General features: G+C 35.9%; 1 protein-coding gene and 1 non-coding gene across 9 annotated transcripts in view; one reads left to right on the forward strand and one right to left on the reverse strand.

Annotated features, from left to right (window-relative positions):
* The window catches only part of Kif27 (kinesin family member 27), a 90247-nt gene that overhangs the window by 48138 nt on the left and 15391 nt on the right, over positions 1–26718 (reverse strand). For 6 of the 8 annotated variants that reach the window (XM_046462430.1, XM_058585005.1, XM_058585004.1 and 3 more), the window contains 6 exons: positions 23934–24892; positions 19846–19989; positions 8921–9118; positions 5137–5306; positions 4556–4659; positions 1665–1820 (listed from right to left, as the gene is read on the reverse strand). In XM_046462430.1, coding sequence (XP_046318386.1) covers positions 1665–1820; positions 4556–4659; positions 5137–5306; positions 8921–9118; positions 19846–19989; positions 23934–24892 — 1731 coding nt within the window. The remainder of the gene's footprint in view (positions 1–1664; positions 1821–4555; positions 4660–5136; positions 5307–8920; positions 9119–19845; positions 19990–23933; positions 24893–26718) is intronic. The other 2 variants (XM_058585008.1, XM_058585007.1) reach the window with 1 other exon arrangement.
* On the forward strand, positions 10430–10501 carry Trnaa-agc (transfer RNA alanine (anticodon AGC)). Its single transcript has one exon. It is a non-coding gene; the product is annotated as a tRNA-Ala (tRNA).

Below are 26718 nucleotides of genomic sequence, written 5' to 3' on the forward strand. Positions count from 1 at the left end.
CTTGTGATCCTCCTGCCTCAGTTTCCCAAGTCACTGAGATTACAGGCTTGCACCACCACACCCAGCTTTTCCAAAGTGTTCTTGGTCCTAATGAGTAAGAAAAAGAAGACTCTATGTACACTTAGGTGTCCTGTTTTAAAGCAACAAAAATAGATATACCAGGCAGAAAAGCATGCTTGTTCAGTGAGATTCATGGCGAGATAACAACCCTGAAAAAAAATTATTTATTCTAGGGATAAATATTCTCACAGGCACTGTCCTGAAACTCTATGGATGGAGAAGGCAATTCAACCCCTCGATCAACTCCTAGATATTCCTATGAGGAGTCAAATGGCATTTGATCCTGCCTGTGAGATATGAGCATTATCAAACTCAAAACATCTGGTAGGTAAAGTAAGGATGACGCCTAACACATGTGTCACTAGGAATGAGGAAGAGAAGAGAAAAGCTTTGGCAAAGCAGAAGAGGTTAAGAAAGGAGAATCAACAGCTAGAAATCAAATTTGAAGGAAAGACAAGTGGGAAAGCAGCTTTCTTCTTGCTGAGAGCAGATGTGAGGCTCATCTTAATGTATGTAGTTTGTGATTACACTCTTGGGCTTGAAAAAAAATGAAGATAATGTTTCCTTCAGTTCTCCAATGAGAACAGATAGTTGGAGTTACGGAAAAGAAATGCTAGTGTCTTTTATTCTTTTAATTTTCTACTGAATTTCAAAGTGGTCAAGGCTGATCCTTTGAGTATTTGGGGAAGAAAAATCAAAAGTCTAAATTGACCTTTGTAAGGCAAACCTAATTTGGGGGAGGACAAGGAGAGGATACCATACATAACCCAATCAAGCAGAATGTGAGACAAAGAGCTAAAAACTTGGCTCACCTAGGAGAACAGCTCCCAAGAGCAAATCCTCATGTCTTTAGAGAAATAAAAATTACCACCATCTAAAATATAATGTTAAAAATTAACATTAAAAATGAACTAAGTCCAGCCATGTGTAGCTGGTACAAACCTGTAATCCCAGCAACCTGGAAGGCTGAAGCAGGAGGATCAAAGTTCAGTCAGCCTAAGCAACTTATCGAGACTTGTCTCAAAATAAAATTTTAAAAAAAGGCCTGAGGATGACCACCCCTGGGTTCAATTTCCAATACAAAACAAAAACTAAGTCAATGATGATTAATAATTTTTTAAAAGAAATTTTTATTTATTTTTTAGGTGTAGATGGACACAACACAATGCCTTTATTTTTATGTGGTGCTGAGGATCGAACCTGGGTCCCACCCATGCTAGGCGAGTGCCCTACCGCTGAGCCACAATCCCAGCCCATGATTAATAATTTAAAACAAATAATTATTACAATTTTGTTAGAATAACATCTCAGATGTATTCTTAGATGTTTAGTATTTTTTTAAATGGGAAAAATATCAAGTGTCATAGAGTTTCAGCACAACACAAAGTTCATACTGGCTAGAACACATTATAGATAAAATCCACCCTAATAAAATTCTTTTAATAACTAACCTCCACATACTGGCTCTAAAACACACCTTGCCATACCTAATCCAGTCTATATTGCATAGTGCTGAGCTTCAAAAAGTACAGTAAATGTTACCACATCAAAAGCAATTTTAAAAGTTTTCTCTCTCATATAACCTGTTCATAGGACACTATTACCTGTTTTTATTAATTCTTTAATCAGATCTTCCTTCATCTTGATGTTAATTGTAAGTTCTCTCATTTTTTGTTTAGCTTCATTAAGTATGAGTTCTGATTTCTTTAATTTTTGCAAATTCAACTCTTGACTCTCCCGGAGATATTCAATCTTTAAATCTTTAAAATAAAAATAACAAAACTGAGAACAAAAATATTCCTGATCATAAAATATTCAAAAGTAGGGTTTTAAAGAAAAGAAGAACAACCGAGTGTGGTGGCACATTACTCTAATCCCAGTAACTTGGGAAGCTGAGGCAGGAGAATCTCAGGTTTGAGGGCAGCCCCAGCAACTTAGGCTCTCAGCAGTTAAGTGAGACCCTGTCTCAAAATAAAAAATAAAAATGGTTGGAGATCTCCAGTACCAAGACAAACTAAAAGAAAAGCAAAACAAAACAGTTTAGAGGTAGCAGAGGGAGGACAAAAAGGAAGGGAAGGAAAGAGGAACAAAATACATAGGAATTGAGACTTCAGCTTTCTGGCTGACAGAGTTTTTATTTCCTTAAAATATGCTTTAGTTGTATCTCATAGGTTTGGATACTTGGTCATTGCGCTTGACATGAGTTCTCTGAGATAGGTATAAAATCTCCAGATGGGGAGAGGGGTGAGTTTTTTCCTATTAACTGCTAGTTTTCTTGTGAACAGAGAATGCACCGAATATCCTGCTTCTGAGAGTGTGGTCCAGCAATGTTTGTCAATGTCCTGCACCAGAATGTGCCGCAGTCTGGCTGGGCACAAATGCCACAGTCTGGCTGGGCACAAAATCACGAGCCACCACACAGCTTGTAGATTCAAACAGCAACTCTTTATTCCCGAACTCACACCAGCCGTCTACAATCACGTTCTGGGGAAATCCACGTTCTCTGCCCAAATCCACCTCCACTGGGCTTCTGTCCCAAAAAATACTGTCTGAATCCCGTGAGAACTCAAGGGGAACTCAGGCAGCAGGATACGCCCTATTCCCAGCAGGAATAATCTTAAACCTGGAACGCCCTAAACCCGATTATCCTAAACCGGGAACACCCTAATCCGCCCTGGTCCTTGAGCAAGGTCACCTACATGCAATGTCACTGCAAAATGTCCTATTTCCACGAGTCCTTCCACTAAGCAACATGGGGTACGCTGGCAAGGAAATTGTCATACCTACTTGGCTAATGGCTCCCAGCATCTCCCCCCTTCTGATTAATTAAACAACAAGCAATGTGGCTTAAGGACCGTGCCTGGTAGGTTGTCCAATTCAACATATGGTTCTTACCCGTCATGGGAAAAACTGACCTTTAGGCGTCAGCCTCCTGTCTTAGGTTGATACCACTGCAATTGGATCATACCCGTCACTGACTACCGGTCCAGCATACAGCCATACTTGTGGATAGGTCTATGCACCAGTGGGAGGGTGAGGTTCTTTGCCTCACCTCTGTTGGCCCCCAAATTTGGCCTTGGTGCCAGTGGGGAGTGAGGTTAATGTGGCTTAAGGACCGTGCCTGGTAGGTTGTCCAATTCAACATATGGTTCTTACCCGTCATCGGAAAACTGACCTTTAGGCGTCAGCCTCCTGTCTTAGGTTGATACCACTGCAATTGGATCATACCCGTCACTGACTACCGGTCCAGCATATAGCCATTGGCCCCCAAATTTTAGACCATCACTAGCAGAAGGGAGGAGGATACAGAAATGCCACGACACCAAGCCAATTGATGGCTCCTTGGGAAAAATTGCATCACTGGTGACACCATTAGCAAAGATATGTCAGCACTACCACAATTAACATGGGGTGCGCTGGCAAGGAAATAAAAATTGCATCACTATAAGAATGTAAAACAACACTGTCATTAGCATCTGTTTTAGTTTGGCTTACTTTTTTTTTTCTTTCAAGGCTAGGCTTTCTCAATTAGTATATTTATTTATATTCAGGCATAAGTTTCTTTTCTGATTGCAGACAAGTAACAAATGGCTCAAGAATAACAACTCAAATAACATCTTTACTATTTCTACATTTTGAGATTAGTTTTATTTATAATCGATTTTTGGTAAATATTATACACATAGGCTCTTAAACAGATGTTCTCTTTATTCACACTATAGCACTTATCATGTTATTTATATTCCCTATAACCTTATTTTTTCTATATTGACCAGTTTTCAGTCATCGGCAAAGAGAGATAAGTTAAATTATCCTATTGTACTATATAGTTTTTGCAACATAATTTTTTATTTTTCAGTACAAGGGATGGAACCCAGGGGTGCTCTACTACTAAGCTACATCCCCATTCCATTGTATTTTTTATTTTCAGACAGGGTTTTGCTAAGCTGCTGAAGCTGGCCTCAAACTTACACTCCTCCTGCTTCAGCCTACCCAGTAGTTGGGATTACAGATGCACCTGGTTTCAAGATAAATGTTTTTGATGCTGTTATGCGATGCATAAAAATACTCATCAATTTTGTTCTAAAACATCACAAGCACCCAGCAGACAACTGGGTTTTAAGACTAAATATATCACTAATGGTAAGCATATGTGCCAATGCAGAGTAGACACCTGAAAGATTACTTATAGTGTACTTTAAAGTAACCAAGGGTACAAAGCATTATCAACTCAAGTCTATAAAATATAATCTCTATTCAAAGAGAGACTGTATCTTAAGACAGAACTGATAGGAAAAAAATTTTATTAAGGAACAAAATTTTATGAAAAATATAGGTAGAAAAGAGAATACAAAGGAAGGTCTACCAACCAGGAAATCTTTCCTATCAAGTTCCAGTTTTGAGAGTTCATAGATACTTCTTAAATTATTGACTGAAAAAAAAAAGCAGTGTCTCTCACAACACTAATTTAAATTATTTGAGAAAGTCTGTATACCTTTACTTCCCAAACTTGACTTTTGTGCTTCATCCTGAGTATCATTCAACTCGACAAGAGAACAAACAGAACTTGGCTTTTTAATCCACGGATGACTTCTACACCTTAAAAAAAAAAAGAAAGAAAGAAAAAATCCAGTTAAAGGGTAATTTGTGTTTATAATCTAGCCTCAAATTAATTTCTCCAAGAAGTAACAGTAATGTTAAAAAATTAATTATATAAAACAAAGCAGGACCTTATTAATGTTCTTCAAAATAAAAGGATGTCCCCCAAATTGGATCCAGTGGGAAGTCCACCATGTTTGCTGCTATTCTGGAAGCAGAATTCAGAAAGCCAAAAAATTCCCTCTGAAAATTAGAATCTAATAACTACCAAAGCTCTGAAAGCAAAATTATTTTTCAATTCTAAGACGTGTTACTTTTGTTCAAGCACTATTTTCACAACATATTAGATGAAAGTACATTTAACAAAAAACTACCTGCTCTTTTATTAAGTGAAAAAGATACACTTTAATTAAAAAAACTATTGCATCATGTAATAAATATAATGATGTTTATTAAATGAGTCTATATTTAACATACCTAGCTCTACATTTCTCTTGACCTTCTGATTCTTCATCATCACTGTCATCAGAAAATTGGCAGTGAAGGACTTCATCTTGTTCTTCTATATGGCCCAACAGCATCTCACTTCGTGTTCGAAATCCAGCAAATATTTGATCCAGAGAGTATGTAGGAGAGCTTGTATAGACCTTGCAAGTGATTCCCCCACCCAACAACAAAAAAAGTGATTTTTTAAAATGTTTATTTTATCCTATTTTCAAAATGTTTTTAAAGAGGTTATTAAATAGTTACTTAAAAAATAAACAATCAGTGAAAAATGCTTCCCTAAAAAAGGGTCAAAATTAATTTCACAATATTGTTGTGCCTCATGGACACATACTTCTTTCAGAATCCACACAGCTCTTTCTCTTCTAGAAAGGTCTTCTATCTTCAATATTAACTTCATAGAAAATAGTATTCAAAAATAAAACCAACCAGGCATGGTAGTGCATGCCTGTAATCCCAGTGGCTCAGGAGGCTGAGGCAGGAGGATTGTAGGTTCCAAGACAGCCTCCTCAACTTAGCAAGGCTGTACGCAACCTATTGAGACCCTGTCTCAAAATAAAAAATAAAAAGGGCTGGTGATGTGGCTCAGTGATTGAGTATCCTTGGGTTCAATCCTTGATACCAAAAAAGAAATAAAATAAAATAAAACCAAAGGGACGGATGGAAAATATCCCAATTTAACATAGTACAGGTACTTCCCAACAAATATACCCACCCCTCAATCTTCCCTGTCCAGAATGTTTAGAGAATTGTGAGATTATTGCTAAATTTCTATATCCCCCCTCATAGGAATAAATACAGAACTACTGCCACTCCCTCAGCCAGAACAAACATTACCAATTTGAAAATCAGAATGCATATATTCATACTTGTCATACGATAGTTAGATACAGCTGAATTAATGTTTTAATGTTTGATATATAATTGGTAAAAAAATCTTCTGTGCTAGTCTAAGGATTTTCTATATTATAACATGCTTCTATTGGAAAAGCACTTCAAGTGCTTAAAAAATGACTCTGGAAAACAAAAGCAATGAATTAGATAGAAATTGCTTTTATACTTTTGTTCGGGGTTCTATTACTCAGTATTTTCATTTTATCACCTCTGTTACCAAACATTAGGTGACTTCTCAGAAAAATAATAAAATCTTAGATGAGCATTCAATTTACTAATGCAAGACATCACAGAAGCTGTTAAAATTACAACATATAGTAGAATATGTATATCGCACGGTAGTTCAAAGTTTAATCTCTTGACAGTAGGTCCCTCACACATCCCTTCCTCAAAAAGCCTTCCTGTTACTAAAGATCCTCTTATTTATATCTGATTTTTGTGACCCTGCTGTTGGTCACTAAATGGCACCATCTATCACATCAACTCCATGATGGATAAGGGGTAAAGTTTTCTAGGCGGCTCCCAGTTTGAGGGAAAATGTTATGAGGGAGAGAAAGTCTTCCCAGAAGAACCAACTCAAAAAGTATATATCTAACAAGTATAATGTACCCAGCATGGTGATCTGTCCTGTAACTGACAAGCATCAAGTTTTTTCTTGTCGGGGTCTGGGTGTCCTCTCAAGAGCAAATAAAACCTTTTGTTCAGAGTCAAACTTAGTTTTCTGGGATTGTAATTTGCCTTTAACTTTTCTTATTTTAAAGAAAACCAAACAGCCAAGCTTAATGATGAACACTAAATAAGATCTGCTTATTTAAGTTTATTTTTTAAATGAACTCATTTTTAAATTTTTTTTAGATGTGTAGACCTTTATGTTATTCATTTACTTATATGTGGTGCTGAGAATCGAACCCAGTGCCTCACACATGCTAGGCAAGCGCTCTACCACTGAGCCACAGCCTCAGCCCTGTTTATTTAAGTTTAAATCAAGATTTGGTTTTGGACTGGGGGTGTAACTCTGCAATGGAATGCTTGCCTATGCTTGAGGTCCTGGACTCTACCCCCGGTGCCACAAAAAATTTAAAATCATGCTCTTATGAGAGAATATTTAATGACTATCAAATGTTCACAATATGTTGTTAAATGAGAAAAGCTACTAATGACATACATGTATGACAAATATTATACTTTTAAAATAAATAAGATCTTTTCACTTTTTCCCTCCAAAATGTATAAGTAAGCATATAAAAAATAAAGTTCAAATTCTTTATATAATTGATTTTAAATTGATTAAAAGTCATTTCCCCCCTTTTCATCTGAAAGTATTTTAAGCTGAGGAAATATTTCACATGCCAGATTATAATTACTTCAAGAAAATATTAGAGGTAGACAGCAGGAAAAAAATATTTGAGATGGAAAATATTAGCTAGACTTCTGGCAAGGAGAAGAAATCCAGGAGAAAATTAAATTGCATTTTAGATGTACTATTTGGCTTAATTTAGCTCATTTTGGTATTCGAAGTGAAACCTTCCCCTCACTTTTAGAACACTGGAACAACACCTGAACATGTGGGCCCTGCCATCATGCCTGACTTCTCCTGGCTGCTGCAGTGACTGATACAAACACAAGAGGTGACCAGGATTTCCAGATACATAATAGGAGCAAGAAAATTCCCAAACTGCTTATCATATGGCCTTTGTATCTCCTTCCTTTTCCCCCTTCTTTTGATGGATGGTTCTTTTAGGGTAGAAGGAAATATTTTAAAACAAAACTAAAAATTTGCTTATTTGAAGCAATGACTGTGGAAGTTTTTATTCCATGTCTATTTCAGATCTAATCAAACAACTTGTGATAAGGAATAATTATAGCCCATTTGATTCAAATATATGAATTGTCAAGACCATTGTACTGTCATGTGTAACTAATAAAAAAATAAAAATTAAAAAAAATTATAATAAAAATAAAAGATGGGGCTGGGCTTGTGGCTCAGTGGTAGAGTACTTGTCTAGAGCACTGGGTTTGATCCTCAGCACCACATAAAAATAAATAAATAAAGTGATTGTGTACATCTACAACTAGAAAAATAAATATAATTAAAAGAAAGGCTTAATGAGGACCTGGGTTCAATCCCCAGTACCACAAAAAGAAAAAGAAAAAAATGACTTAACCCTTCTGGCAGAGCCCATGGAGCCCTAACTCCCCAGAGAGAGAGACAATCAAAAACAAAAAGCAAAAAACAACAACGACAAAAAAACCCTCAATTAGCAAATAAAAGAATGGACAGAAACAGAAAAATTTTCAAATTACAACCAATAATTGAAAGAAAAGGACTTTTTAAATATAGAAGATAAAAATTATTAAATAAATTAATAGATATTTGAAGCCTACAAAGAATTTCTTTCTTCTTAGTCTATGAAAAAATCTGTCATATTCAACCATAAAGAAAGTGTCAACTGAAATAATAACATTTGTTTAAAATTTAAAATCTAAGCACTTAAAACTGAAAAGCATACAGGCAAGGATAGTATCTATCTTACTCACTCTGTGACATTTGGGCCTGGGGCACCATGCATATGCTGAGGATGCCGTTTACCAGGCATTGCAGGTACTTCAGAGTCAGCATCTCATGTAAACCCTCTATACGGGCCCCATCATGTTACCCCATCCTTACAGATGCTTACTCAGGTTCAGCAAACATCCAGGACTACACAGCAAAGTTGGTATTCACACTCAAGTGTAAGAAAAAGAGATACATAAAAGTTCATAAAGCCAAACAGAAAAAAACTGCTAAGACTGTAGAACTACCCATAATATAATACTATAAACAATTTTTTTTTCAATCTCAAAGAAAAAAATAGAACTGTACCTTCCTGGAATCTTGTCTTGATGGAATATAAATATAATGCCCCAAACGAGTATCAAATGGTACAGTATATGGTCTTTTTTCAGGGATCCTGGCATCAGGCCCATCTCCACAACTTTCTTTAGTCATCGACAGGTTAAGTTTTGTTAGTTCTTCACTCAGTTGATCCACAAGAAGCTGCTGTTCTACTATTTTTTCATTCTTTGTAGAACAGAGATGAGAATTTGAATAGAGAACCTTAGCATATGTAATTAAAAATCAATTTTATAAGGACTGGAGTCGTGGCTCAGTGGTGAGCACTTAGCTAGTATACATGAGGCACAGGGTTCAATCCCCAGCACCACATAAAAAAAAATAAACAAACAAACAAACAAACAAAAGGGTATTGTGTCCATCTACAACTAAAAATATTTTAAAAATAAATAATCAATTTTATATTGACCAAAATCACAACTATCTTAACAGTACAGTCAAACTTCATTTATCCAAAGGCTATCTTTCTGCTTTCTGGTGTTCTTTTTTTTTTTTTTTTAGTGGTTATTCTAGAATGAATTTATATATCTATATATATACATACATACACACACACACACACACACACACACACACCATTCTCTTTTTTGTAATCTTTATTTTATTTTTATGTGGTGCTGAGGACTGAACCCGGTGCCTCATGCATGGTAGGCTCTACCTCTGAGCCACAATCCCAGCCCCAAATTAGTACCATTCTAAGTGGCAAAAATCTTTTGAATAGTAAACAAGTAAGCAGCCAAAAAAGTCAATACTCAAAGACTATACCCCATCCACTGTGATTAGTTATTTTGCCACTGTGATTGGAGTAATTTAATTAGCTATCTCATGAAGAATGGACTTTTGGAGTAAAATCCAAGAAGAAACAAGAAAGCTGAAAGACAAAATATCAGATTATAGCAGAGATGTCGGCAAAGGAGAAAGTGCAGTAAAGTGAAAGCTTTTCATTAGTGAAAAAGAAAATCAGAAGTACAAAGAAACAAAAGATAACCAGCCACAAAAGATCCAGGGAGGAAGAAAACTTGGAAATCAAAGGCAGAATGAATTATGGGTCATGTGTGTGGCAGGAAGGTAGTGTTTTATGTATCCTTTAAATAATTTTTTTTTTTAGAGAGAATTTTTTTAATATCTATTTTTCAGTTTTCGGCAGACACAACATCTTTGTATGTGGTGCTGAGGATCGAACCCAGGCCGCTTGCATGCCAGGCGAGCGCGCTACCGCTTGAGCCACATCCCCAGTCCCTAAAGAAAATTTTTGAAGTGTTTCTAATCCAGAAAGCTCTCTTTGTTTTACCAAGATAAAATTATGTAAACAAAAAACTGTCATTCATCTCAATATTTCATGTATACTATAATGTTTAATAGGGAGAAAGAAAAAACCTAAAATTTCATTGTTCATACTATACAATAAAAATGCAATCTTATTGAAAACTATATATTCAGATAACTGAAATAACACCAAAGGTATGTCAGTTGAGGGCTGGGGATATAGCTTAGTGGTAGAGCACTCATCTAGCATATGCAGGGTCCTGGGTTCAATCCCCAGTATCACCACCACCAAAAAAAAAAAAAAAAAAAAAAAAGTATGTAAGTTAGAAGTGTTAAGTGGAATCCCTACATTGCCTGGGAAAAGGGCAAAAGTACTAATTAATATTAGAATTTAAGTCAAGAATGAACAATATATTCTAGAATATCCACTAAAAAATAGAATAAAAGTACAACTTATAAGTTAATGGAGAAAACAACAAAAAATTTAAAAATAACCAACTGATCCAAAAGGTTAGAAAGGAATAAAAAAAGGAACATAGATAGAGCAGAAAGAATAAATATTATTTATTAACCAAAACATAAGAGCAATTATGCTAAATTCATGAATGAACTACATAAGATAGTAGTAAAGACAAAGACTGACAGAGAGGACTTTTAAAATTAACCATATGCTGCTTATAATAAATATAAATTAAAATAGACAAGATTAAAAATAAGACTTTTTTATACATTTATTTTTTAGAAGTAGTTGGACACAATACCTTTATTTTATTTATTTATTTTTATGTGGTGCTGAGGATCCAACCCAGGGTCTCACGTGTGCTAAGTGAGTGCTCTATCACTGAGCCACAACCCCAGCCCCAAGTTTTCTTAATCAATAAAAAAAGCTGGTACAGCTACAGTAATATCAAAATAGATATTTTGATATTAATTCAAAAACCATTAGAAGCATCAAAAAGAGGGTAACAAAATTATAAAAATGTCAATTCACAAGGGTAAAATAACAGTTCCCCTAATTTATATATACTTTGACACATATAATGCAAAAATTATCAGTATTACATGAAGATTTATGAAAAATCACAGTGGGAAACTTTAACATCACTCTCTAATGACATAACAAAAAGATGAAAAAAGTGAATAAAAATACACATATGAATAACAGGATTAACTGTACCCAATGATTGCAGAACAAACATTCTTTCTAAATGCAACTATAACAACAACAAAATTTGGTTTTAAACTTAGCCAGAAAGCAAGTTTCAATATATTGAAAGTGTTGAAATCATTCATGCATGGTATGCTATCTGACCACTGGCAATTAAACTAAAAGTTAATAATATAAAATTTAAAATTCCCCAAAGAGAAATAAAATAACTGTTATAATTCAAAAGTCAAAGGAAAAGTCAAAATAAAAATTAAGAAATATTTTGAGCTGAATGTAGAATTCAAGTAAAGATAAGATTAGGAAGACTTATATAAGGTGGGTGTGGTAGTATATACCTGTAATCCTAGCTGCTCAGGAGGTTGAGGCAGGAGGATTACAAGTTCAAAGTCAGCCTCCGTGTTTTGGTTTGGATGTGAGATGTCCTCCAAAAGCTCATGTATCAGACAATGCAAGAAAGTTAAGAGGAGAAATGATTGGGTTTCGAGAGAGGTGAATTAATCCCTGATAGGATTAATTGAGGATGTTGAGGATGTAGTAAGGTGTAGTTGGAGGTGGTGAGTCATTAGGGGGGTACCTTTGGGATATATATTTTGCATCTGGCAAGTGGAGTCTCTCTCTATGCTTTCTGATCATCATGTGAGACTTTCCTCCACCACTCTTCCACCTTGATATTCTAACTTACCTCGAGCCTTGAGGAAGGGATCTAGCTATCTGTGGACTGAAACTTCTGAAACTGTGAGCCCTCAAATAAATTTTTCCTCCTCTAAAATTGTCAGGTCATTTAGTCACAGCAGAAAAAAAAAAAAAAAAGCTGACTAAAATACTCAGCAACTTAGCAAGATCCTGTCTTAAAAAAGAAAAAGGGTTGGAATATGGCTCAGTGGTTAAGTGCCCCTAGGTTCAATCTTGATTAAAAAAGAAGTCGGGGGAGGGAGGGAGGGAGGGAGGAAGGAAGGAAGGAAGGAAGGAAGGAAAAAGAAAGGAAGGAAGGAAGAAAAGAAGGAAGGAAGGAATAACTTTAAATGCATATATTATAAAAAGTTAAAGATCAATGAACTAATCATCCATCTAAATAAGTTAGAAATACAGCAACCTCCCTCCGTGCAAAGTAGAAAAAATTAAATAATGGGCAGAAAATAATGAAACGATGAACAAATCTACAATATTGAAAATATGAATAAATATTTTCTGTGGTGCTAGGGATCAAACCTAGAGCTTCATGCAAGAGCTCTATCACTATACTACATCCCCAGCCTGAAGATTCTAATAAAATTTTTAAAAAAGCAACTTAGATGCTATCTCAAAATAAAAAATAAAAACGTCTGGGGATATAGCTCAGTGGTAAAATGTCCCTGGGTTCAATCCCCAGTACCAAAAAATAACAACAACAACAAAAAAAACATTTCCACAATGAAAAATTCTCATCCAAAAAGCTTTAGGTGTCAATTCAAACATTTTTTTCAATTCAAACATTTAAGGAAGAAATAAGACCAATGTTTCACATATCCTTCTTCCAAGTTTAGAAAAAGGGAACACTACCAAACCTATATTAGAAGGCCAAATAACTTGTTGCTATATCTAAGAAAAATATTATAAGGGGAAAATATAGGCCAATCTCACTTGTGAGCCTAGACACAAAAATCCTAAAAAATATATATATTAGTAAACCAAATATAGCACAATAGTGCAGAAAAGAGCTGACAGTAAACTTGACTGATATCCTTTAAAAAATCAGCTACAAGGTTGTCAGGTGTCTGAGAACTTAGATTTGGGGAGGGTTCCTTGCCATGTTCCTTTCTACTAAAACACTCAGGGGTCACTCCAGGGGAACTGGACTGCATGAAATAACCACACAAGAGACAGAAATACCTTTTATTTGGGGGTACTGTGACAGCTCCTCTGACCTTAAGGGTCCGCAGAGAGAGCGAGCTTGTGCTGACCCCTTTTATTGAGTAGAAGCCATTCAAAATGAGGCAAAGGGTCAGGTTTCAAGGTGCTGAGTCTAGCTTCACATGATATCGGCTGTCAGCAGGTTGACTGACATCTAGGAAGGCCACACCCAGAGTAAGAGAAGGCCACACGGGGCTGGGGTTGTAGCTCAGCGGTAGAGTGCTCGCCTAGCACTTGTGAGGCCCTGGGTTTGATCCTCAGCACCACATAAAAATAAATAAATAAAATAAAGGGATTGTGTCCAAAAACACCTAAAAAATAAATATTAAAAAAAAAAGATGGGGCTGGGGATGTGGCTCAAGTGGTAGCGCGCTCGCCTGGCATGCGTGCGGCCCGGTTCGATCCTCAGCACCACATACAAACAAAGATGTTGTGTCTACCGAAAAATAAATAAATAAATATTAAAAAAAAAAAAAAGAGAGAGAAGGGCACACATTCTATCCCAAATAGGGCAAGAGGGTAATATCACAAAGGAACAGGTGAGCATAGCTCGACCCATGGGGCTGCATGAAGACACATTTGGCTGCATTTTTACTACTCTCAAGATCAGGGCTACCATCTACAGCCACTTAAAAGTAGCCAGATCATCAGGGAAGACCGACAGTGCCTCAAACGGATCAGGAGAGGAAAACGCTGGTCAGATGACATGGCGGCCTCCCACAGTTCCTAACTGATAACAATAGCTCATCATGCTCAAACTGTACAAGCAATGTGTTTTACACTGAACACCTGCTTTCCTTCTAGTAGTCTGTTCTAGATAGAAGGCACCTTTATAACCAGCCCTCAAGAAAATCATAGCCAAAGTCTCTCCTGAGTTTCCCTGACACAAACTTTTCACAGGTTGTCACAACTCATATATAAACCCTGCAAATGGAAACCAAAAATAAAGAGGGGTTGGACTCTTCTCTCTCACCATATCAACAATCAACTAAAAAAATGGATGAAAGACTTACAATCTGACACTGCTAGAAAAATTTCAGGGAAAAGCAAAAACTTACAAATGGGATTATAACAAACTAAAACGTTTCTGCACAACAAAGGAATCAATCAACAGAGTAAAGGACAACCTACATAATGGGAGAAAATATATGCAAATTATTTATCCAATAAGGGACAGATTCCAAAATTTATAAAGAACTTAAATGACTCAACAGCATAATACTAAAAATATTTTAAAATGAACAAATGATCTGAATAGCCATTGCCCAGAAGAATATATACAAATGGCCAACAGAAATATGAAAAAATGCCCAAGGAGACTACTTATCAAGGAAATGCAAAACAAAACCATAATGAGATATCATCTTAGCTCAATGAGAATAGCTATTATCAAAAAGAACACAGCCAGGTTTGGTGGGACATGCCTATAATCCCAGCAGCTCAGGAGCCCAGGACAGGAGGATTCCTAGTTCAAAGCCAGCCTCAGCAATGGTGAGGTGCTAAGCAATTCAGTGAGACCCTGTCTCTAAATAAAATACAAAGCAGGGTTGGGAATGTGGCTCAGTGGTTGAGTACCCCCTGAGTTCAATCCCCAGAACCCTGTCCCCCACCCAAAAAAGGAAAAACACAACAAAATAAAACAAATGCTAGGGAAGATGCAGAGAAAGGAGAACTTTCATACACTGTCAGTAGGAACATAAATTAGTACAGCTACTATGGAAAACAATATGGAGATTCTGAAAAAAAAAAAAAAACTAGAAATAGGATTATCATATAATCCAGCAATCTCACTATGGGGTATATTTCCAAAAGAACTGAAATTAGTAAGTCAAAAAACCATCTGCAATGTCATGTTTACTGCAGCACTATTCACAAGAGCCAAGATATTCCATTATCATAGGTATCCACCAATAGATAAATGGATAAAGAAAATGTGGTATACATGCACAATGAAATATTATTTAGTTATAAAAAAGAATGACATTTTATCATTTACAGCAACATGGATGGAACTGGAGGGCTGTATGTTAAGTGAAATAATTCGGGCACAGAAAGACATAACTGTATGTGGAAGTTTAGTTGCCACCAGAGTCTAGGGAGGATTTGGGAAAGAAAAATGCATAGATGATAAATGTACACAAGGGTGCAACTGAACAGAGAAATAACTTCTAATGTTCTATGGCACAGTATGACAAATATGGCTTATGCTTCAATGAGTATTTCGAAATAGCCAGTATACAATCAGGGTGATATACAGAATTTAAACAGATCAATTTCAAGTGACGAAATAGCAGATGTCATCAAAAGTCTACCAACCAAGAAAAGCCCAGGACCAGATGGATATATAGCCGAGTTCTACAAGACCTTTAAAGAAGAACTAATGCCAATACTCTCCAATTTATTTCAGGAAATAGAAAAAGAGGCAGCATTTCCAAACTCATTCTATGAGGCCAATATCACTCCAAAACTAGGCAAAGACACATCAAAAAAAGAAAACTTCAGACCAATATCTCTAAAGAATATAGATGCAAAAATACTCAATAAAATTCTGGCAAATTGAATACAAAAACATATCAAAAAGATTGTGCATCATGATTAATTGGGATTCCTCCCAGGGATGCAAGATTGGTTCAACATACAGATATCAATAAATGTAATTCATCACATCAATAGACTTAAAGATAAGAATCATATGATCATCTCAATAGACACAGAAAAAGCATTTGACAAAATACAGCACCCCTTTATGTTCAAAACACTAGAAAAACTTGGGATAACAGGAATATATGTCAACATCCTAAAGGCTATCTACGCTAAGCCCCAGGCCAACATCATTCAAAATGGAGAAAAATCGAAAGCTTTCCCTGTAAAAACTGGAACAAGACAGGGATGCCCTCTTTCACCACTTCCATTTAACACAGTTCTTGAAACACTGGCCAGACCAATTAGATAGACAAAAGAATTAAATCAAAGGCATTTCTCTATATCAGTGACAAATCCTCAGAAAGGAAAATGAGGAAAACTACCCCATTCTCAATAGCCTCAAAAAAAACCAAAAACAAACAAAAAAAAAACTTGGGAATCAACTTAACAAAAGAGGTGAAAGATCTATACAATGAAAACTACAGAACCCTAAAGAAAGAAATCAAAGAAGACCTTAGAAGATGGAAATATCTACCTTGCTCTTGGATAGGCAGAATTAATATTATCAAAATGACCATACTACCAAAAACATTATACAGATTTAATGCAATTCCAATCAGAATCCCAATGAAATTCTTCATAGAAGTAGAAAAAGCAGTCATGAAATTCATCTGGAAAAATAAGAGACCGGAATAGCTAAAGCAATCCTTAGCAGGAAGAGTGAAGCAGGTGGCATCACTATACCAGATCTTAAACTATACTACAGAGCAATAGTAACAAAAACAGCATGATATTGGCACCAAATTAGACTGGTAGACCAATAGAGACTAACCCAAAAAATTACAATGATCTTTTATTAGACAATGGTGCCAAGAACATACATTGGAGAAAAGATAGCCTCTTCAACAAATGTGCTGGGAAAACTGGAAATCCATATGCAACAAAATGAGATTAAACCCCTATCTCTCACCATGCACAAAACTCAACTCAAAATGGATCAAGGACTTAAGAATAAAACCAGAGACCCTGCATCTAATAGAAGAAAAAGTAGGCCCTAATCTCCATCAGGTGGGATTAGGCCCCGACTTCCTTAATAAGACTCCTGTGGAACAAGAATTAAAATCAAGAATCAATAAATAAATGGGATGGACTCAAACTAAAAAGTTTCTTCTGAGCAAAAGAAACAATCTGTGAGGTAAATAGAGAGCCTACATCTTGGGAGAAAATCTTTACCCTTCACACATCAGATAGAGCACTAAAAACTAGGGTACATGAAGAACTCAAAAAGCTAAACACCAAAAAAAAAAACAAAATACAAATAACTCAATCAATAAATGGGCCAAGGACCTGAAGAGACACTTCTCAGAAGATGATGTACAATCAATTAACAAATACATGAAAAAATGTTCATCATCACTACCAATTAGATAAATGCAAATTAAAACCACTCTAAGATTTCATCTCACTCCAGTCAGAATGGCAGCTATTATGAATACAAACAACAATAAGTGTTGGTGAGGACGTGGGGGAAAAGGTACACTCATACACTGCTGGTGGGACTGCAAATTGGTGCAGCCAATATGGAAAGCAGTATGAAGATTTCTTGGAAAATTGGGAATGGAACCATCATTTACCTCTCCTCGGTCTATACCTAAAGGACTTAAAAACAGCATTCTATAGGGACACAGCCATATCAATGTTTATTGCAGCACCATTCACAATAGCTAAACTGTGGAATCAACCTAGATGCCCTTCAATAGATGAATAGATAAGAAAAAGTGTGGCACATATACACAAAGAATATTATTCAGCAATAAAAAGAGAATAAAATCATGGCATTTGCAGGTAAATGGATGGAGTTAGATAAGATAATGCTAAGTGAGGTCAGCCAAACCCAAAAAACAAATGCCAGAAGTTTTCTCTGATATAAGGAGTTTGATTCATAGTGGGATCATGGAGGAATAGATGAACTCTAGATAGGGCGGAGGGGTTGGAGGGGAAGGGAGGGAGCATGGGGTAATTAATGATGGTGGAATGTGATGATTATTACTATCCAAAATACATGTATGAAGACATGAATTGGTGTGAATATACTATATATACAATCAGAGATATGAAAAATTGTGCTCTATATATGTAATAAGAATTGTAATGCATTCTGCTGTCATATATAAATAAAAAAATTACATTAAAAAATAGCTAGTATAGAGGATTTAGAATGTTCTAGGCACAAAGAAATTACATATGTCTGAGGTGATAAATATACTAACTTTTCTCATTTGATAAAATATGTGCAATTACTGTGTGTCAATTTTGTAAAAAATTCTAAATGCAGCACAGTGGAACATGCCTGTAATCCTCGGGAAGCTGAGGCAGGAGAATAGTAATTTTGAAGCTAGCCTTGGCAACTTAGCAATATCTAGTCTCAAAATAAAAAATGAAAAGGGCCAGGGATGTGACTCAGTGGCAGAGCACCACTGGGTGCAACCAATATCAAGAAAAAAAAAAATAATAATAATTCTAATGTTTTATAGTACAGTAGGGTAACTATAGTTTATAGTTATAATATACAGTTATAATATTCTAGTTTATGTATACAACAATCTAGTATGTTTTATAAAGTCTACAACACTCTAGCATATATGTTTTATAAGACTAGAGGAAAGGGGTTAAAAAGGTCCAAATGTTAGATGGAAATGCTAATTACCCTAATTTAATCATTACACACTGTATGTACTGGATTATCACATTATACACCACAAATACATGCAAACATAATTACACAATTAGAAGGGTTAAAAATAAAACAAAAATAAAATAATATTAAAATCAAAATCTAATTTGTATTGGATCAGATTATTTCTTAGGGCACTAATTATTTTACTGATAGGAAACTAAAGGCTTTAAATGATATTAACTATTTGTGGGGATGGTTAGAGAGTGACTGCCAAGGTTCATACTCAGTATTAAACTGCGCACATATCTATGTTAATGATAGGAACGGAATATGGAAGATTTAACCAAAGTTAAAGAGCAAATCACTGCTGGTCTTTTTGGTTCATGCCTGGCTGAGGCAGGAGGACCACAAGTTTGAGGCTAGCCTTGGCAACTTAGGAAGACCCTGTCTCAAAATTTTAAAAATTAAAAAAAAAAAAAAAAGAGCTGGGATGTGGCATCTTAATAGTGTACCCTTGGGTCAATTACCCAGTACTAAAAAAAAAAAAAAAAAAAAAGAACAAATCATCCATAGGTAAAAAGATACTCTAGTAAATTAAAAAGTTTAAATTATACGTTTATCTTTCAGATATTTTGTGTTTGGTTTGGTGGTGTTGAGGACTGGTCTCTGGTGTTCAGAGACCAGGCAAGCACTCTACCACTGAGCAACATCCCAGCCCTATCTTCCAACTCTTAATATCATGTTACCTAGTACCTTTGTAAACAACTGGAGGAGAAATATGGAGAAAAGATAATTATAATATAATTTGTAAATTAAGTCCTTGGATATTGATATTATCTTTATATTTGTGAAACAGAAGTCTCACTAACAATAAAAAGGTTTTCCCCTTGCTAGGGGCAGTGGCACATGCCTGTAATCCCAGCAGCTCGGGAGGCTGAGGCAGGAGGATCTCAAGTTCAAAGCCAGCCTCAGCAATGGCAAGGTACTAGGCAACTCAATGAGACCCTGTCTCTAAATAAAATACAAAATAGGGCTGGAGATGTAGCTCAGTGGTTGAGTGCCCCTGAATTCAATCCTCAGTACCAAAAAAAAAAAAAAAAGAATCCTTAAGCAGATTAAGGGGGAAACCTATAATTCTTTCAGTATAGAACTCTTCAACTGAAATATCCTTTTGGAAATGAACCCACTTACACTTAAAAGCTATTAGTTAAGTATTACATCTACTGAGCTAAATATATTAAGAAACCCTACCTGTAACCTATTCACTTTTTGAGCTTCTTTCAAAGAAACAACATGTCCTTTGTTTTCCTGTACCATCATTTGCACTTGATCCTTTAGTTCCTTCACCTCCAGTTCCTTCTGATTAAATACTACTTCATCAGCAGCAAGAGCACACTGGGAAGGAAAGAAGGCACATGTGATATTCACCACAGAAAATACTCAGGAGAACCTATATAATACCACAAAAATCATGATTTAATGACAGCTTGACAATGTCTCTTAAGTTCGTCTTATCCTTTTCATTTTGATTTTTTTCTGGTTTCTAAGAAAGACAGAAACAGTTGAGGGACCTATCATAGTTGTAACATAGGAATTAACTACTATGAAGACAGAAATTTTTATTTCCTGCATATGAAAACTATTTATCTAGTTTAATTAAATAGTTACCTAGGTTCTAGAGAACATTTTACAAGTCTGCAAGAATTATTGTGAGGGGCTGGGGATGTGGCTCAAGCGGTAGCGCGCTCGCCTGGCATGCGTGCGGCCCGGGTTCGATCCTCAGCACCACATACAAAAAAAAAACAAAGATGTTGTGTCCGCCGAGAACTAAAAAATAAATATTAAAAAATAATAAAAAAAAAAAAAAAAAAAAAAGAATTATTGTGAGATTTTAATGTGGGTTTTTAAAAATCAAAGAGTTCTTATTTTCCAAACTGACCTACAGAGTTTAAGAACATATTTGGACATTTAAATAAAGTATATTTGCAGATTTTGTATTCTTTCACTATTAAGAGATATATTTTGAAGCCTCAAAAGATGGTTAAGCAGTTTTAGTACTTTGTTTCTGATGAAACTAGTCTGTTTTAAAGTAAACTTGGATTATGCAAATAATAATTATTGAATAATCTTTAAGTTAAACAGAAAATTATTTGCCAAGGGCCTACTTCATGCCAGATACTGACTCTCTCCTTTGTGTGTATATGCATGTATGTATTATATATATATATATTTGGGGGGCGGGTACTGGAAATTGAACCCAGGTGCACTTTAGCACTAAGCTACAATCCCAGCCCTTTTAATTTTTATTTTGAGACAGGGCCTTGCTAAATTGCTTAGGGCCTCATTAAGTTGCTGAGGCTGGCCTCAAACTTCCTATCCTCTTATCTCAGCCTCCCAAGTTGCTAGGACTACAGAAGTGCACCATCACAGCTGGCTCCCCTGCTTAGTATTTTAAAAATTTCAGTGAGTAGACATGATTCCTTTACATTTAAGAAACTAAGACTCAGTGAGATTAAATCTCTTTCCAAGATGATACAGTGTATCCAAACCCCTGAGATTAAATTCTAGGGATCTATTTCTTCTTTCTTTTTTTTTTTTTTTTGGGGGGGGGACGTACAGGAGATTGAACCCAGGGGCACTTAACCACTGAGCCACATCCCCAGCCCTTTTTTATATATTTTTTTAAATTAGAGACAGGGTATTACTGAGTTGCTTAGGGCCTTGCTAAATTGCTGAGACTAGCTTTGAACTCATGATCCTCCTGCCTCAGCCTCCTGAGCTGCTGGGAATATAGGCAGGAACCACAGAGCCTGGTGTCCCACCTCCCTTTCTTTTGGTACCAGAGATTAGACTCAGGAGCACTAAACCACTGAGCCACATCCCTAGCCCTACTGTGTATTTTATTTAGAGACAGAGTCTCACTGAGTTGCTTAGTACCTCACTTTTGCTGAGGCTGGTTTTCAACTCGTACTCCTCCTATCTCAGCCTCCCAAGGTGCTGGGATTACAGGCATGGACCACCACACGTGGCTCCTATTTCTTTTTTGAGACACACATACACATACACATACACACACACACACACACACACACAAAAATACACTCATTCGTATTCTAACTTTCCTTCATAGGAATGTTCTTTCTACAAGGCGACAGGTATAGTCAAGAATGACTAGTTCATTTACAAAAATACTGCTCTCTTTACAAAAAAGATTTAATCAATAAAATGTAGATGTTTGCAGTATGTGTATGACTCATCCAGAGGTGACACAGCAGTGGATGGGCTCCTATACTGGGAACCCTGGTCCAAAGCCAGCCTTGATTTTTATCACAGCTTCATAGCAGGACTCTAGGCAAGTCCCTTTTCTGTTTGGGATTCTTCACCAAATTAGGAGGGGAAGTGATGCTGATTATCCTTATAATGCTTTATGGCTGCATAACCTATAGTTACATCTGTAAATTAAGATATAATTCTCATTAGTTAATATCTTCTTTCTGTAGGCAACTAATTGAGAAATTTAAAATGTAACTTCTAGTTTGGTATATTTAAGTACAAATTATTTATAACTTAGTTTTATTTGGTTTATTATTTATTTAAAAAGTTTTTATCTGTTCAAAATATGTACCTTCACATACTATTCTTTTTTTAAAAAAAATATTTATTTTTCAGCTGTAGTTGGACATAATATCTTTGTTTTATTTATTTATTTTTATGTGGTGCTGAGGATCGAACTCAGGGCTTTGTACGTGCTAGATGAGCGCTCAACTACTGAGCCACAACCCTAGCCCATACATACTATTCTTATATCCAAAATTTGGAATAAAAAAATTCCTTTAAGAGGTATTTATAAGGAGGTAGAGTATTCTAATAATTGACTAATGGTGAAAAACCAGACTGCAATACTATCTGGCAGCTTCTAAAAAGGAGATGATGATCTCAAAATGATGCTTACTTTCCTCACAATAATCTGGCTAATACTGCATCTGTGAAATGGTCTACAATCTTATGTTAGCCAAGAATTTTTAAAATTAAGCACTTACCTGCTTGCCTAATAGACTCAAGAAGCAGGACTGAGAAGAGAAAATATTTCTGCTTCTTCTCATGCAGAGCATGCCTCACCTTGTTACCTTGGCTAGCAATCTCCTTAAGCAGTCCATCTTACCAAGCTGCCCTCACAATAACCTTTGGGATGTTTCCCTACATATGTCTATAAATCTCATCCCTTAGCTTGCCACTGTTAAACTCCCTAGGCACAAAGACAGGAAAAGTAAATTAGAAGAGATATTTATTGAGCCTTACAAAATGGAACATATTCATAAATATTCCTGCTGCATATTGAAGGGTAACAGCTGTCTATGGAAAAAGCACCTGTGCAGCTGAGTTTTAAGTAGAACTAACAACTTTCTTCATACAGTACTATTTTTCCCATAAAGAATGACAAACTAGGGCTAGGGTTGTGGCTCAGCAGTAGAGAGCTCACTTAGCACATGTGAGGCCCTGGGTTCAATCCTCAGCACCACATAAAAATAAATAAATAAAATAAAGGTACTGTGTCCAACTACAACTAAAAAAAGAATGACTAACTATAACCCCAGGCTAAGGCAGGAGGATTCCAAGTCCCAAGCTAGCCTCAGCAACTTAGTAGGCCTAAGAAACTTAGCAAGACCCTGTCTCAAAATAATAAAAAGGGCTGAGGATTTCTGTGGCTCAGTGGTTAAGTACCCCTGGGTTCAATCCCTAGTATCAAAAAAAGAATGACAATCTAAGGTTATCCAGACTTGAATATGTTGGCAGTCATATTCTTGAAAATAAGAACCTCTCATTTTAAGAAATCCATCAATATTTGTTACAAATAAAGCCTGAATTTCAGGAAAAAAAATCATAATTTTGGAAAACGCTTCTTCCACTAAGAGCTTGACAGCTTCTAATTCTTAACAACTTTGTTAATGAGATCACTGATGATATTAAAGATTTATTTTCCAAATAACCAGTGAATGATGATTCAAAATCATGTGCATATAAAAGATCCATTCAAAGGATTAGAAAAAAATAAGTAGGTTTTAGTATATATATATATATATTAATATGACAAAACAGTGCTAAACCCACATTGCAAATAAACACGAGAAATTTCTATTTTGCTTTGAATTTTGATGCAATATCAAATAACTTTCAAAATTACCTGAAAAAGTTATTAAAATACAACCCCCTTCCAACTACAAATCTATATAAGACTGGATTTTCCTAATAATTTCAGCAAAAAAATGCTAAGGCACATATGAAAATCCAACTATCTTCTATTAAGGTAGATGTTAAAAGACATTTCCAAAATAGAGTACCTGATATTTTTTAAGCTCTCTCTTCAGCTGGAGAACTGTGATATGCTGTGGTCCTCCTTCCAGGTTTCCAATTCCTTGGTTTTCTTGAAATGAGGTGAGGACAGCCTTTCTGACCTCCTGAGTCATGTTAAACCAGTCCTGCAATTTGTGTTGCTGCTTTTGGTTTAGTCTGACTGCATCTTTTAAGTCCATCAGGAAGGTAAAGGCTTCCTCTACACAATTTTGGTAACCCAGGCATTCTCCTTTTAACTGAGTTACTTGCTCCTCAAGAGAATGGATCCTGTTTTTATCAGGATTGCCCTCTCGCGGGATCTGGCTAGTTTGGCTGATACTACTCTGATGGCTTTGCAATGCTTCTCGAAGCAATTTAATCTCAAATTCCATTTCATCTATACGGTCTGATTCAGGGCTAAAGTTTAAAGTGGGTTTGTTTCTAATATTCCGTGCTCTGTTGGCATATTTCAGAGAATTTAAGGACTCATCAAAATCCAAGGAAGATGGACTGACACACGTTATCATGACAGTCTTGGCACTGCCTCCCAGGGAATCTTTCAAAAGCCGAGTAATTTTAGCATCCCTGTATGGAATATGTGAACTCTTCCTACGTGGGTCCCCAAGGGCCCTTATTACATTTCCTAAAGCCAGCAACCCACTGTTGATCTGAATGGATTCTTTGAACCGTTCACCAGTATTCCCTGTTTTGGTTACTCTTTCCGATCCAGCCAAATCTACAAAATGGAACTTTGAGATAATATGCCGATGGGAATACCATGATCCATCTTCTGATGCCTCCATAGTTTTCTCAACTTGACAAATGCTGATTGTAAAAATTGCATGTGATCTACTGGAGTGCTCATTCATCTGGGTGGTACCTGTATGTCTGGCTGCATTCCCCATCTCTAGAAGACTCATTACTTCATCCACACTCTCCACGTGGCATTCCTTGGCCCCAACAATCACTTGAAATAGCAACAGCAAGATTTCATCAAAGTCCATATAATTAAACTAACCACACAACACTTATCATTTGTGAAACAGCTCAGCTAAAATATTTCATTAAAAATAAAAAAATTTCAAATAGTAACATCAATAACATCATTAAACAATTTCAGAAAATCTCCCAAAGGACTCATTTTAGCAGACAGCACTCAGTTTAATATTTAAACTGTACAAGATATAATTTTTTTAGGGGCTGGGGTTGTGGCTCAATGGTAGAATGCTCGCCTAACATGCATGAGGCACTGGGTTCGATCCTGAGCACCACATAAAAATAAAATAAAGGTATTGTGTCTACCTACAACTAAAAAGAATTAAAAAAAAAAAAAAGCCTCCCAACTGATACTAATTGTCCTGTATACAGTACCTCTGAGTTCAATCAGTATAAAGTACCTCTGAGTTCAATCCCCAGGACCAAAAAAAAAAAAAAAAAAGAAAGAAAGAAAGAAGAAAGTACTAAAGAAAAAAAATAAACAGAAAAGTACTATAAAGAAATTTGTCAAACAAATGCATTTTTGGTTGTGAATGGGCCATTAAACAAGATATAGCAATTTATTTTAAGATTGTTTGTACATCCTTCCAAACCTTTGCAGGAATGATATCAGCTGTGAAATATTTTAATCATTAAATTATTACAAGTAGTATAGCATAGACTTCTATGTTGTTTAATGCTTCACAATTAGTATATATTATTTTTGTGATTTTTTTGATAAAGGAAAACATTCAATAATTCTGTTCCATATGATAAAGAAGTTCAAAACATCAGTCTGAATTCTCTTCAGACAAGAGAAATTATAGTGATTTACCTAATAAGATCATAAACTACCATGTTTACTTTTTTCTGAAAAATAAGACAAAAATCATATTCTTCAGACATCTAAAAACACCAGGACTGCCAGGATGGGTCTATAAAGAGGCAAGATCTAAAGTCCCCTACAGATTGCTATTTGAATGATAATGCCCATCTTCCTTTCCTAAGCACTAGGAAGTCAACAAGAGGCCCATGGTGACCAAGAACATGAACAGGTCAAAGCACAGCCACCATTGGAGGCACCTTACTAAGCATTCCAGTTCATGCAGGACAGGATCTGAAAGGTGTGTGGCTGTGCCCACTATGGGCATCATGCCATGGAGCTATTCAAGATCTCCAAGGGCAATTGGGCCCTCAAGTTTGTCAAGAAAAGGATGGGGACACATCCACCACGTTAAAAAGAAGCAAGAGGAGCTAAGCAATGTCCTCCGTGAGGAAAGCAGCTGCCAAGAAGGACTGAACCCCATTTTCTCAATAAACCTTTACAGGAAAAAAACAAACCAAAAAACCCATTCGTTGCAATGTTATTAATAATAGTTATAACCTGGAAACAGCCTAAATGGCCAACAATGGAACACTACTTAAATAAAACATGATAACACATTCATAAGACAAATTACCACAGGACCACAGAATCATAAGTTTCAAAACTATTTAATGACATGTGAAAATGCATATAAATATTAAATAAAAGTAAAATGCAAAAACTATAAGAGGTGGGTGGTGCAAGTATATACTTAAAAAAAATTACACGTATCCAGAAAAATAAATCTAGAAGGAAACATACCAAAGAGAAGTTGTAAACTGGAGGTGTAGCTTTGTGGTAGAGTACTTGTTTAGCATGTGAGGCCCAGGGTTGGATCCCCAAAGACAGACAGACAGACAGACAGACAGACACACAGACACACACACATACATACATACACACTAAAATAAATTTAAAAAGAGAGAGAGAAGGAGAGAAGAGAGAGAAAGTTG

This window comes from Marmota monax, unplaced genomic scaffold (genome assembly GCF_021218885.2).
Source record: "Marmota monax isolate L192 unplaced genomic scaffold, Marmota_monax_Labrador192_F-V1.1 WCK01_AAM20220418_F8-fsc00336, whole genome shotgun sequence".
Lineage (NCBI taxonomy): Eukaryota > Metazoa > Chordata > Mammalia > Rodentia > Sciuridae > Marmota > Marmota monax.